Source organism: Coloeus monedula (genome assembly GCF_965178545.1).
Source record: "Coloeus monedula genome assembly, chromosome: 7".
In the NCBI taxonomy this organism is placed as follows: Eukaryota; Metazoa; Chordata; class Aves; order Passeriformes; family Corvidae; genus Coloeus; species Coloeus monedula.
This window is the reverse complement of record NC_138787.1, coordinates 31340301-31354361: the sequence shown is the minus strand read 5'-3', so window position 1 is coordinate 31354361 and position 14061 is coordinate 31340301. Positions and strand designations below refer to the sequence as shown.

General features: G+C 42.6%; 1 protein-coding gene across 1 annotated transcript; it reads right to left on the bottom strand.

Moving 5' to 3' along the window:
* Positions 1-332: 332 nt before the first annotated feature.
* LOC309574990 (glycerol-3-phosphate dehydrogenase 1-like protein) lies at positions 333-13700 on the bottom strand (the record flags this gene model as incomplete). The annotated part of the gene is made up of 8 exons (XM_082285076.1): positions 333-429; positions 1863-1969; positions 2118-2351; positions 3273-3385; positions 5030-5168; positions 6385-6525; positions 8395-8572; positions 13660-13700. 8 exons carry the CDS (start codon positions 13698-13700, stop codon positions 333-335), a joined length of 1050 nt encoding a protein of 349 aa, XP_082141202.1.
* Positions 13701-14061: the final 361 nt, after the last annotated feature.

Genomic DNA, 14061 nt, shown 5'->3' with positions numbered 1-14061 from the left:
GTTGAGGTTTACATGAGCTATTGAGTTCTGTTGTGGAAATTACAAGGTTACAAGGGGAACTGTTTTCAGTCAACAAGAAAAGAATTATTGGGAAATACCCATGTTACTAACTCAAATCAAATACTGTTAAGTTTTAAATTTGTTTCCTATTCCTTAGATATAACATTGAAATTAAAGGCAGATTTTTTTATCCCCAGGACAAGGGGAATGAAATACATTCTTTGCTGCTTTTACAGCAAGTGTGATATGACCTGTTTCTTTACTTCAATTGCCAGGGAGTGGACAGAAGTCCCAGGAAGGTGAGAATTCAGCCAGGTGAGGAGAAGGGATCTCTACATGTGCTCTGGGTGGTTCTGCAGGCATATGATGAAATCCTGGATTGATTGACCCTCGTAGCAGATCTTGTAGACTGTTGTAAATAATGGAAACCTGAAAGAAGCATGTAGTAATTAAAATAGTTTATAAAGTTTATATACACATTTCTATTCCATTTTAATGGAAAGAATTTTTTTGTTTGTTTTGTTGAAAGTGGAAAGATTTTGTCTCTCTTTACAATATAATTTTAGCTTGGAGGTGCCTTTACTGGAAGACTACGTAGGGCAATGAAGAGGATCTGAAGAGGGGCAAATCATGAGAGCAACAGCAGAGAAAAGCTGTTTTGGAGACATAAATTCTATCCAGTATTTTTTATTTAAAAACAATCTTGAATTGCATATCCTCTTTTCCTGCTGTGTGAAAAATGCATATATTATTTGCAGTCATTAGTGGTATCTAAAGGACTAAAAAGAATGAAAGTGTCTAATGATTTTCTTTTCTTGGCTTAAAGGATTCTTTTCCTTTTACAAGCTGTCTTAGTCATTATGTGGTAAAAAATGAGTCCACTGAATGACTTGGAGCTGAGCATGTAACCAAATGCAATTATAGGATAATTATTAGATCAAGCTGTGATTTAAAGCTACTGTCAAAATGAGCTTTCCTTTTCTCTCTCATTTTTGAAAGATAATACCACTTGAATCTTCTGTATCTGCTCCAATTCTAATAAGTTTTTAATTCATTTAGCAGTGTGTGACTTCTTGGTACTGCTGATGTATGAGAGGGAATGGGATGGAGGGAAGTTTAGCTTTTCTGTTGTGTAAATTGAAGCAAAGATCTGAAATTATAATCTTACATCATCCCAAACAATTAGAAGTACTTTTTACCTCAGCAGTATTTGTGGCACTAAAGCATTGATACCAGCACATGTTACCTGTTCAATGCATGTAAAAATCTTTGATTACAAATATGATCCTGAAATTTGTACTGAGATAACCAAGTTCAGGTTTGCACTGAGAGCAGGACTGCTGCAAGCTGCAGAGGTGATATACTGAGAACAAGAAACCCTCTGGCCCATAAATCATGTCTGCAAGTTGATTCTGTGTATGGCCTTCAATGTTGTTTGAGGGATGGGGATGTCTGGGAGGCTTCTTTAGATTATAATTTCTCTTTTTTCCTGTGTATGGGCCATTCAGTTAAGAGTTGGTGATGATCTCTTTGGGTCCCTTCCAACTCAGAATATTCTGTGACTGTTCTCCTTGCTGTTCCAATATGTGATCTCACATTGCTCTGTCTTCTATTAGGCACTAACAGTATCCCCTGAACCAACTCTGTCTGTGGCTTGTTTCTTCTAATACTGCTCAGCCTTCATCCCATTCAACTGACCCTGGCAATGAGGAGTCAGGCCAAGCTCCAGCAGTGGCCCAAGATGTAGAAACCAGTTGTTGCAGAAATGAACAAGATAATTAAACAGGAGTACTGTTAAAGAGGTTATGAATCACTCATAATTTGCTGTTGATTTAGTTGTTTTTTTAAATCAAAGCACTTACTTATCAAGCATATTTTTCTGTTTCAGAATCTTGTAGACTTCAGCTGAGGTCTGAGGACCTTGTAGCTTTTGTCCATTCAGCATCTCATTTTCCAGCTCCTCAATGGACTAGAAGAGAGAAGACCAATTACTTGGATCAGAGGGGATACTGCTGTGATACCAGCAATTATCAAGAAGGTAAACAAAATAATGATGCCTTTGTAAAACACAGAAGGACTTCTTCATGCATTAGAGTAAAATATTTCAAAATCCTCACTTTTCCTGTGCGAGCAAAGGCTTCCGCTACTTTTCTGTTGCGTCCCCCGTAGCAGGTGGTGATGAGATCAGCGACCCCACAGCTTTCCAAAAAGGTGGCTATTGACACTGGTCCCTTGCAGAACATCTTGGCAAAGGCCACCATCTCCATGAGGCCCAGGCGTATCACTGCTGCCTTGGTGTTGTCACCGAAACTCAGTCCATCGCAGAACCCCGCGCCCACCGCCACGATGTTCTAAAAATGGGCCAGTGCAAAATACAGGGGAGGGAAGGAAATGGTCAGCCAATTGTGCAGCTCATCAGCGTGCACCAAGCTCTAAGGAAACCCCATAAATCTCTCTTCATCAGAACAAGGGTCAATTTCCTATGGCCATGAGTTTATCTTATAAAAAAACAGGTCAGATAATGTCAAACAAAAGTCACTGGACTTTTATAAGATTTTTATAAAGTATCTACTGTTACTCCCATGGGCAAAAGCCAAGCAGCTTGTTTCAGACACTAATATTGTCACCACGTAGCATGTATGCAATGTGTCTTGTTTTTCTGCTAGTTCCAAGTTGGATCTCACTGACGTTTCTATTTAACTATATTAAATATCCCACACAGAGTCATAACTTTCTAGGTTTTCTTTGTGGGTCTCTGATTTGAGCAGGCATGGATTCTATGTAGATGCTGCAGTAAATCAAATTTTAGGCTGACCTACAAACATCAGTAGAACTGCCTTTGTCTACAGCTCTAAACAAATCTCTCAGGATCCTAAACATCGTCACAACTCCTCTCCACTGTTCTGCACGCTTCCCTTCCCACCTTCCAGTTCCCAGCTCCTAAATAAGTCCCTAAATAAGTGTAGTTCACTGTATATGAATAATATGCCACCTAGTGCTACCATTGGCATGTTTGCTCCAGACATGTATATACCCCAGTGCAAATGGGGTTTTTTTTTAGGGTTTTTTTAGCAAAGGCAAAACCAAACCAATGATTTCAAAAAGAACAATGATTTATCACAAAGCAGAAAAAAACCTCTCTCCCATCTGTTCCTGCCACCAGTTTTAGTCTGTGGCCAAAGCATGGTGACATGACTCAAATTAGACCCCATGGCATACAGAGGTGAGGTTAGAGTTTGGCCCTAATAAAACATTGGCTTAGGAACACTCACTTTCAAGGCTCCGCAAAGCTCCACTGTATCAGAGTCAGGCACCACAGTAATTCTGAAATTGGGGGTCTGCATTAGTTCTTTAAAGATTTCCCCTTGTGTTTCATTTTTGCACCCTGTGGGAAGGAAGGATGAAAGTTAGACCATTTTTACAATATTTCAGTGCACACACTTAACCTGAAATAAGGTTCCAGGAGCCACTTCAGCTTTTGTGATCCCAGTCCCAGGGTGTTGCTAAACCAGAGATTTGTGCAACAGCAGGTCCTGCTGCTCGATGCCAGTGTTAAGCGTAGGCATCTCCAGGGCACTGATCAACGTTGCTTAATGACACTTTTAAGCTCTTCAAAGTGGATACCCCCTAATGAATCTTTCTGCCTGAGAAAGCGTGTACAACCACAGACCTTGCAAAAGACATTATTTACAAACCATTTCCTGCAGGACAGTGGTATAATTTCTGCTTTGAATATGTAAACCTGTGTCACTGCTAAGTGCTATTATGGGGCACATATGACTATTGCCCAGTTAATTCCCAGTTACAGGGGGATCCACAGATGATGAAATTGAAGGTTGGCACTGCTAAAACCTTTTTCCTACCAATTCTACAGAGTTCATGTGTCATGTTGTTACGGTGCTCAGCCAAGGAGAGCCCTTAGCGCTAAGGGGACTGAGGTTTGCCTTGGCCCAGAGAGGCCATTGCCAGCTGGGCAAAGGCCTTTGAATGGAGTTTCACTTAAGTTTTGTGCAAGGTAGCTTGGTTTCCTTCAGGGGGAGCTCAGGTGTGAGTTTTACTAGCCTGGGACACCACACTCTGGTAGCTGGGACGTTTCTCGCCATCTCATGAGAAACTTTAGGTTTGCTTCTTGTTCTTGTTCACAACACTGTTTCTCTTTGAGGTGGCTGTTTCTGGACTATGTGGCTTTCCATGAGGACAAAGGTAAGGGGCAAAGCTCTTTGCACAGTCATCATCACAGCATGGCTGCAAACCAGGCCAGCAGAAGTTAAATTCCCCCCAGGAGAATTAACATAGCTCAAGTCTCCTATTCATGTCTAGTCCCATTTGTGCCTAGTTGCTCTTCCAGTAAATAATGCCCAGCTGGTACAGTTTGCACCATTACTGTAACATTTGCAAGGCAAAGGAACATTATTGCAACACAATTTATTTTTCTTTTGCCTTCCCTAGCTATGGAAGTATGTAACTTTACTTTTGACTGACTTTAAAAATCTCTGAGTTTTAAAAACTGCTGAATGAACTTGCCAAATTAGGTCAGACCCAGTCCTAGGAGGATCTGAGGCTGTGTCTTGGCAAGCAGTTCAAATGGGAGGGAGAAACAGAATGTTTCTGGCTTTTCTTTTCCAAACAAAGAAATTTGAAGATGGAGAAATACACCTCTGGGAGTGTGAGCACATAGGAGCTTCTGATTACACTTCTCTATCTAGACTGTATAGTGTATCATCTGCTGATGTGCTCTGTGTTGAGCTCTGCAGACACAAAAGGTGGCCCATACCAACTCCTACAGAAACAAGATTAAGATGTGATATTTTCAATGGATTAAATTAGCTCTCAACACTAAAACCCACTGTCAGTTTGAATCTGATTCTTTCAGCACTGAACTCTCAGAAAATAATCCTGGTTCCCTGAAGGAGCTCAGCAGGCACTGCTCCACTCAGGAACCACCTGGGACCAGTCACATGCCCCTGCTTCTTCCAGAGGTTGTCCTGTTGCCCAGCCCCAGCTCTAATTGGCTCTTTGCAATAGTTACCAATGGTGGTTTCACAGAACTTCTCATCAGCCACTTCTTTGGCTATGTTGGCCCCCATCAGCACACTGATCTCTATTTTCAGTTGCTCTCGAATGAGGTCAGAGATGAGCTTCAGGCCATCAGGACCCTCATCAATCCCCTGAAAAGATGATAGTCAAAACCAGGGTATTAGAATAGGAAAATGACAGCAGCAGAGCACTGGTAAAGCAGAAAGTGTTCTATTGCCTGCAGCTCTCTGGCTTTAATTGGAAAAAAAAGGGTCTTATAATCACTAGTCTTAGCCATTAATACAAATGCTCTGGGTTTGTACTTTGGTAACTGCAAATTCAAGGCAAGCTCAGGGAGAAGGGGTGACAGTCAAGGTAATCCTACAAGAGGCCTCACATCCAGTGGTGCTGTCCTGAGGCTTTCTTTCTTTGATGTTGTATTTTTCCTTTCAGTTAAATTTCTGTAGTACAGGATCAGACCTTTAAAATTAAGTCTATAAGAAGTAGCTTTTTTGCAAGATCTAAGTATTAATCAGAGTGCTTTTTTTGGTGTTAAGGAGTGTACTGAAGTCTCTTGGGTTTTTTTAAGCTAAAGTTGAAGAAATTTCCTTCCTCTCCCACCTTCCTCTGTCCTGCTTACTGTTGCTTATGAGATCATTTTTATAGATGGGAAGAGCTGATATTGAAGTCTGAAAACTTGAATTACATTTCTTTCATTACAATTTTAAGTGGGATATCTCCTGTAATGCTATCAAAAGAAGTAGTGATAAGACTATATTCCTATGCTTTGCCTCTTGCTTTTAGTTTGACAATCTCTTAAAATATTAATTCCTTTTAAGATTACGATAATCTGGTACCTCTCTAACCTTAAAAAGAGATTCCTCAGTTCCTGCCAAATTGAAAATGCTTCAGTTTTGCAAAATCATTAATGTTATTATGCCATTTTAAATGCTGCCAAGAACAGCTTTAGCATGTACTTGGAAGAGGCACTTTGACTCCAAGTTCTCAGTTAAGAGTTAACTGAGGCTGTAGTCTGCTGAGTATTTTTTCTGGCAGCAGCACCAGATCTTTATGCATCCCTCCCTCTACTCATTTTCACCTCCATGCTGGTCCAAGTGGGAACTGATCCAGACTAAACATGACTGGCAAGGACAGATACTCGTAGCCTGGATAGGTTGCCCCATCCTTCCCTCTCCATGGCCATGAGAGCAGCAGAAGGGCTGGCAAAGCTGGGCAGGTTTTAACTCTTGCAGAAAGAAATGCTCGTGTTTATGCAGAGCATGCAGCTGAGGGCTGCAGCTCCTACCCTTAAGATGAAGCTGTTTATTTACTCCATATTGATTGGGTTCTGTGTAGACAACAACTTACCTTGATCAGGGAAATCCCAAATGTCCCAGGTTTTATCTGTCCTGCAATCTGCTCACAGATTCGTCCAATAAATTGATGTGGCAGAACAAACACTAAAATATCTGCCCCGTTTGCTGCTTCAGCCACGTCTGGCACAGCCACCTGGGACAAGAGTGACAACCAAAATGAGCCCAAGTTAGGAATCCTCAGTCCTTGCGCGACACCATCATGCCAAAGACATGGCATATGCAATGAAAATGCCCTTAATTTTAGCTGGCCCTGTGGCATAGCTGCCAGCTCTCCATGCTAGCAGCTACAGATCTCCTGAAATATCCAAAGCAGCTGAACTATTTTAGGGTTGGATTTTTTATAATTTTTTTATTATTTAACCCTGTGTGGATAATCTGTGGAAGATTATATACTTTATAAATTTGCAGTGTCCTGGGAAGCCCCTTTGCTAGTTCAGCTTCATTATCTGATTTCTGATGATAACTGACCAACCCATATGGTTCTTCTGGAATGAGTGGTAGCACTGGGGAGCACAGAAGAAAACCAGGGTGGTGAGACAGAGGTTCTTCTGAAAGACTTCAGTTTCCATAGGTTGCCAGCTGAGTTATTGAGGAGTAAACTATATCAAAAGGCAGAGATTATCATCGTCTTTGGGCAGGTATGTGTCTTTGTTTTAAATATACAGTAATTTTCTCAAGAGTTACAAAAACCTATGCAACATTCTTAAAGACTACCTAGCTGTATCTTCCTCCAAATGCTGGCATTGTTCAGAACAATAACTCAAGCCAGGCTACAGAGGCAACAGCAAGTGAACTTGAGCCTGCTAGAAGCAGTTTACAATAGGAGAAAACGTCACTCTTGGATGCAGCCTTGGAGCACACACCCTTAAGTAAGTGGGATTCCCAGCAAGAAAATCAGAGCTGCTGCCAGCCAGGCTGCTTCTCTGGGAAAACAGCAAAGTGGGAGCAGGGCAGAGGCTGGCAGCACTGCACAGGCTGTTCTCCTGTCTCTATAATGCTGCAGAGCAATACAAGGAAAAGCTGAGCTTGTTTGTTTTTTTTTTTTCTCAGTTGGAAATGGTCTGAGGATCCCTCCAGGCTCTACTGCAACCAGCTGATTTCTGCTGGTGAAGCCTCAGGCTTTGTTCTAGACTGTGTGAGGCTGGCCTCAAGCGGTGATGACAAACCTGTTGGTCTGCGAGAGGGCTGTAAAAATAGCAGTGACAAGTCAGTTGTAACTCAGGAGAACTGTGTGCCAAGTTCAAACACCAGGAGTGCAAATGTGCAATCACAGCACAAAATGGAATACTAAATATAACCACTCCCCAAGCAAGGAGACCTACCACGTGCAGCATTTTAACTTCCCTTTAAAACTGCAACTGTTCCAAAAATGTGGCACTACTCACAAAACAGTAGCATTTGGCAAAATCTTGAACAGCCAAACCCCCTCACCTCTCTTGCTTCAGTAGCAGTAAATTATCTAAGACGATTAATTTAAGTAGAGATGTGTAACTTGGTATTTTAAATGTCCATGAAAATAAATACCTTATATTTTTTGATGGAATTTACAGCATTATTAACTACAGCTATCCTGAAATCACCCATGAGCTCATAGCTCATTATTCATCTCCTTGTAAGCCACAGCCTGTGCTTTTGATATCTCTTTCAGAAGAAAGGAGAACAGTAGCTTTGCCTGTTTTTCCAGAAGATGCTGTGAGTTTGAAATATGTCAGCTCTGTGTAGACAGATCTCTGCCTGCCATTTCTAGAGTTGTGCTGATCTCTGCCAGGGAGGAGGATGGTGTGATACCAGCACAGACACAGTTGGTGTTTGAAGTTGCACGTGACATAAGAGACAAGCAGAAATCACAGAATTATATTCCAGGGAGTTATAATGGAGTGAGTTAGGTGACAAATCAGAACAAAACAGTGAATTGCTTCCTAATTTTTTTTTTTTTCAGATATTGCCTCCCTTATAAAAAAATTAAACAAATTCAGTGATTTTTAATTTTTTTTCAACTTACCACATTGTGGGGTATCTTGTATCCAGGCAGATATTTAACATTTTCATGTTCCTGGTTGATGATTTCTGAGAGTTTTCTTCCATTAATGATCTCTTCAAACACCCACATCTTGACAGTGGGATCAAATCTGTTGGAATTCTGGACATTTTGGCCAATGATTCTTGCTATGGCTGATCCCCTTTAGAAATAAAAAAAAAAAAAAAATTAAATAACTAAAAGGGGAAAAGTACTTTTATTGTGAATTGGAAACACAAGTTACTTTAAACATATAACTCATAAAAAGCCTGTGCTGTAAAGCTGTCTAGGTGCTTATGACATTTATCAGAAAGCTTTATCCACTACCCTCCATCAAGAGCCCCTCAAGTTTAAAAACAGAGACAGTAGAACAGGGGGAAAATATAATTGCAATAATGGATCTGAAGTAATATCAAAGGTTATAGAGCAGGAGTGTGATGTACCATCAACAGCACTAAAAATACATTACCTGAGATTAAAATCTCTCTTGGTCCTCAGATCATTCTGGTTTTTGTCAAGATCAATAAATGTAAAATAATCCAGGTGGTAAATAAGTGCTGAGCAATCTTGCTGTGATAGTCTTTGTGCATCTCATGTAAAATAGATGCATCCCACTTTCCTATCCATAACCAAACACTTGCAATAAGGATTTTACGTAAGAGCTAAATCCTTGGAAATAAAACAAACAACCCTTCAAGCTGGTGGTTTCTCTTTACTTATTGTTCTAATTAGCACTGTAACAGGACCTGAGGATATTTTAACCATCCAGTTTACTCATCTTGAGTCATGTTGAGCATTTTTAATTTCAGGTCAGACAATAGTTCTATTTCCCCATCATCACTGCAGTCTTTCAAGAACTCACAACGGCAGGGGAGAATTAAAAACCCCACAGAAAATATTGGAAGTATTGCTAATGCTCTTTAAATTATTTGGGCAAGAGGGGTGATTATTTTTACTCCTCTCTTCCTTCTCTCCATTTTAATGCTACTTTGATCTCTCAAGCATTGGCCATTTTATTAATACAAGTGAAAGAGAAGCCCCAGTTGCAGCACTCTTGTCCTCTGACCCACTTGTAACAAGGAGCATGAGTAGGATTTAGGTGTGTTACGTGTTCTGGAACTGATAAAGTTCTTGGAGATATCAAAGACAAAGTCCAGGTAGGTCTGTGCTGTTAATGATTCAAAGGGAAACCACATTGTAACTGACACTCCTTGGCTTGCCCATATTTTTCATGTAACAGGTTTACATAAGGTTAAATTGCTCAATTACTAATAAGGTCTTCTAAATAGGTAATTAAGGTCTTAATCTTTAATGATAAAGAACCCCCGCTGAGATGAGGTTTCACTTTACTCACTGTTGGTTATATGCTCTATTCTGAGCTGCTGTAGTGCTTTTTTATTTAGTAATTTAGTTTGGGGTTTTTTGGTTGGTTTGTGGGTTTTGTTTTATTTTGTAAGGGATGATTTGGTTTGGTCCTTTACAATATTTAGGGAAATGTTTTAAGGGTGAACCTTTAAGAGTTCTGCTGTTTTGAAAGAAAGGCATGCAGTTATATCATACATTCATATTATTTATAAAATTGCTTATATTCTGGTTCTCTTGCCCTGCTATCAACAGAGAGCACATTCAAAGCTTGAGCTGAGGATGAATTTTGGCTCCATACAAGAAGTGTGTATTAATAAGAAAAAGGTTTGGTTTTTTCCTAAACTTGAGATATAAATTCATTGTCCGGGTTGTCCAGCACAACCCAGATGATGACCTTAGACCTCAAGCCTACCCATAAAAATAACTTTCCTAGCTAAGTACCAAGACCATATGATTTTCTGTTGGAAGATGCAGGCTCTAGCTCTAATCCCTGAAATCCTGAATGGGACTTGCAGCTCTCAGTAGATAAATCTGATCTTCTGGCAGAGCTGTCATTGCCATTGTGCTTGGATGTTGCCCCCCAAATCTTTACCTATATATAAGTTATCAGTGAAGGCATCTCAGGCATAAAAGTAGCTCCACTAATAGTAGTATTTTCCTTTGGTTTCTCTTTAGATGAATGAAGATTTGGGGGAGAAAGGATTTAATGTTTAAAAGGCATTGAGCAGTCATCAGGGAAAATACCTTGCCACAAAACCGTCAAACTGTTCAAAACCTGATGCTCTGTTTTATTTAGTCCATTTAGAATTCAGTCACTTCTGGTCAGCCTCAGGAAGATGAACAGCTTTGTCTGTGAAGGCAGTGTTTGGTAACTACACAGGCTTGGCAAAAGAGGGCTGTTTCTGCAAGCAAAACCAAGGATGCTCACACAAAGATTTTATCATGATTTATTTTTTCCAAAAACCAATTCAGTGAAGATTAATGGAAGGTAAAGAACTCCACTTAGATAATTTTAAAAACCAAGTGAAAATTGCCAATCAGATATTTTTTCCCAATTGTGTTAATTCATGTTGGAAGGGATCTACTTATGGCTAAGGGGGAAAAAAAAAGCTTTGTCTTTATACAGAATAACTTAAATAAGACCCATTATTTACATCTGTGAATGAAACTGTTTGTAGCATACATCAGATCTGATGAAAAATAGAGCTTAGTGGAGCCTAGGAAGCAGCTGGTCTCTTCCCTCTGTAAAGGGTAGGCAAATATAGTTATGCCATTCCTAATAGCTTTTCTGAGGAGGTCTTAAAGACCTTGGTGGTTGCAGGTCTCTTCCGTTCCCCAATTAGCCCATCTCAGGACTTCGCTATCCTTAACATAGAAATATCCCCCTCAAGTTTAACCCAAGTCTTTCTTACCACAGTTAAGCCCATTTCTGTTCAAGAAGGGTGGAATATTGTTGTTCTCCTTTAGATGCTTGAAGATTACGTCTTTTTTCAATCACAGCCAACCACCCAATTTTTTAAAAGTTACAGTATTGCTCAGATTGGAAGGGACCATGAGAGGCTTCCAATGCAGGAACATCACTGAGTTTAGATGGGTTGCTCAGGGCTTTATTCAGTTGAGTCTTGAAAACTCCCTAATGACCACCTCCTCTCTGGGCAACCTGCCCCAATGCTTTATTGTTCTCATAGAGATTTTTCTTTTCTCCTCTCTTTATATATTGAGTCAGAACCTTCTCTGGTTCAATTTATGACCACTGGCTCTTGCTTTCCTTCCATGCACCTTCATAAAAAGCCTGGCTATCTGTCCATGTTGAGGACCAGAACCCAGTTCAAGCTGCATCTTTGCTGAGAACTGCACAGTCCAAATGAATCTAAGACTGGGAGAGCTTTTGAATACTGAGGGGCCAGGCAGTGAATTAAACCTCTGTTTTTAAAAGCAGATAACTGAACCATGATTAATGTAAACACAAACCTTCCTGCACCTACAGGCAACCACAAAATGCAGTGCAGCACTTGCTTCGCTCAACCATATCACTCATGAGCCCCCTGGCAGTGTTGACTTAGCAAGTCCCCGTGACCTGCTGAACTTCTGCAGCTGACATGAGCTTTTGCAACATTGCTGTGTCACGTGTCAACCACAATTCTGAGCTGCAGGAAAGCCTCAAGAGCACGGATCTGAACTGCCACCCAAATATTCATGAGGAACATAAGAAAAAAAATGTTTGCCAAAGGTAAACATTGTATTTCTCTGTAGCACTAAAACAACCTGTTCTGCCACCAAGGCTCTGAATAGATGTGATTCAAACATCAGAGCACAATGTTTATGTCCTCCCTGAGGATTTTAAAGTTGATGTGTATGGTAGGAAGTAAGAGATAGGGCCCAGGCAGACAGGCAGAATGAGTAAGGAGATGGTATTGAATGGGCTGGGATCTCAGTATCTCTGTGGTATAGCTCTTTCCAAGTTTGTAGGTGCATGTGGAAAAACAGAACTTTCTCAAGTACAGATCTGAATACAACTAAGTGACTTTAAATGATGTCTCATGGGAAAGGGACAGCCTGGGAAAAGCAGGAGGTCCCTGCTTGAGGATGCAGCAAGAGAATGATGAAGTTTGTGACTGTGGGCTGACCAAATGTTAAAAAAAATTGACTCCCAAACATGCAGTCATGGCTGTTGATGGCTTGGAAGGGACAATGAGCTGCCTGCACAGGCAGGTGAGGGAAGAGAAAGTGGCAGGGAGAGGGACGCCTTCCCTGAAATGACATGGTGAAAGCAGCAGTTGAGGAAACAAATGATGGGGCCAGAGAAAGCCAGAAGTGTGGCAATGAGGTCCAGAAGACTTGGCTGTGCAGTTCCATGTGAAAGGCTGTATCTGAGAGATGTCATGCACAAAGAGAATGCATGTTTTTACAAGGCAGGAAGGCAGAGAGCTGTGCTTTTACTCTGCTGTGTTCTCAGCAGCTCACAAGTAACCACTCCCTCGTTTACTGACTCTTCTGGCATTCCTTCCACCTAGCTGTCAGATATTTTTTAAATCTTCAGGAGCTTGCTCTCCTTGTACAAAAACAATCGCCATAACTATCTGGAGGCTGGGTTTGCTAATCCCAAATGCATGCACATGCATGTTGGTCTGTTTGTTTGTGCTCAGAGTACAGAAAGCGTAAGAAAAGTAAGATGCAAAGTCCTGTGAGATGGGTTTACTGGTCTTACTGGGGTCTGTCAGGCTCAAGGAGCGCTGGAGACCCACACTTTTGTCCAGGCTAGAAAGGACTGAGCAGCAGCAAACATATTCTTAAGAATGAGGATAAATAGGAGACATGAACACAATGCTGTGCCTGCACCAAGCTGCAAAAGGACACACTGAGGAGGATGGAAGTGAAAGGTGCCAATACATCGTGGCTTTAAAAGAAGCCTGTGCTCCTGTTCCTTCAGAGGAACACAGACAGCATCACCGCCCTCCTCACTACTGTATGCTTCAACCTGAACTGCCGGGGCCCTGCCGCAGGCACACACAGCGACAGCTGCAGCTCCGGGCCTCTCTGGATTCCGTCGCCAGGCTTTAAGCGGCGCACACACCTGGGGTGATTCGGGAGCCTCATGCCTTTCCAGTTCTCACTGACTGCTGCATCTCTCGGGGGCGCTGGTCCCTGCCCAGGCGCCCAGAAGCCGCGGCAGGACGGGGCCGGGGTCGCGGTTTCAGGACCGTGGAGACGCTCCGCGCCCCCGGCCCCGCCGCTCCCCGCACCGCACCTGTTGCGAAGCCCCCGGCCGCCGCGGCGGGAGGAAAAACCGAGGAAGGAAGGGGGGAAAGAGCAGAAAAAGGGAAAGACATGAGGAAAAAATGGGAGGCGGGCAAAGAGAGAGCCCCCCCGCGCTGCGGCACTCACCAGTTCCCCGAGCCGACGATGCAGACCCGGAGCGGCGGCATCCTGCGAGCTGCGTCCCGTCCGCGGGGCTCGGCTCGGCGGGCTCGGTGCCTCCCGCCCGCCAGCACCGCCCCTGCCGCCCGGCCCGGCCCCTGGCCATGCGGGAAGGTCCGCCCCGGCCCCGCCTGCGGCCCCGCGGGATGCTCTGCCCCGGTCGGTCCTTGCGCCGAGGGCTGCTCTGCGAGCGTCGGCTGGGAGCGGGGGGATTCGGTGCCCTGGAAGGGGGAATGAGGAAAATGGTGCCATCTCCAAAATGTACGGGGATAAGGACCTGCGTGGGGAAAAGGACCTGCGTGGGGAAAGCGGGAAGCCGTACGCTTCTTGTGGGGTGGGACCTTCCTGCCCACCGGCAGCCCCAAGGGT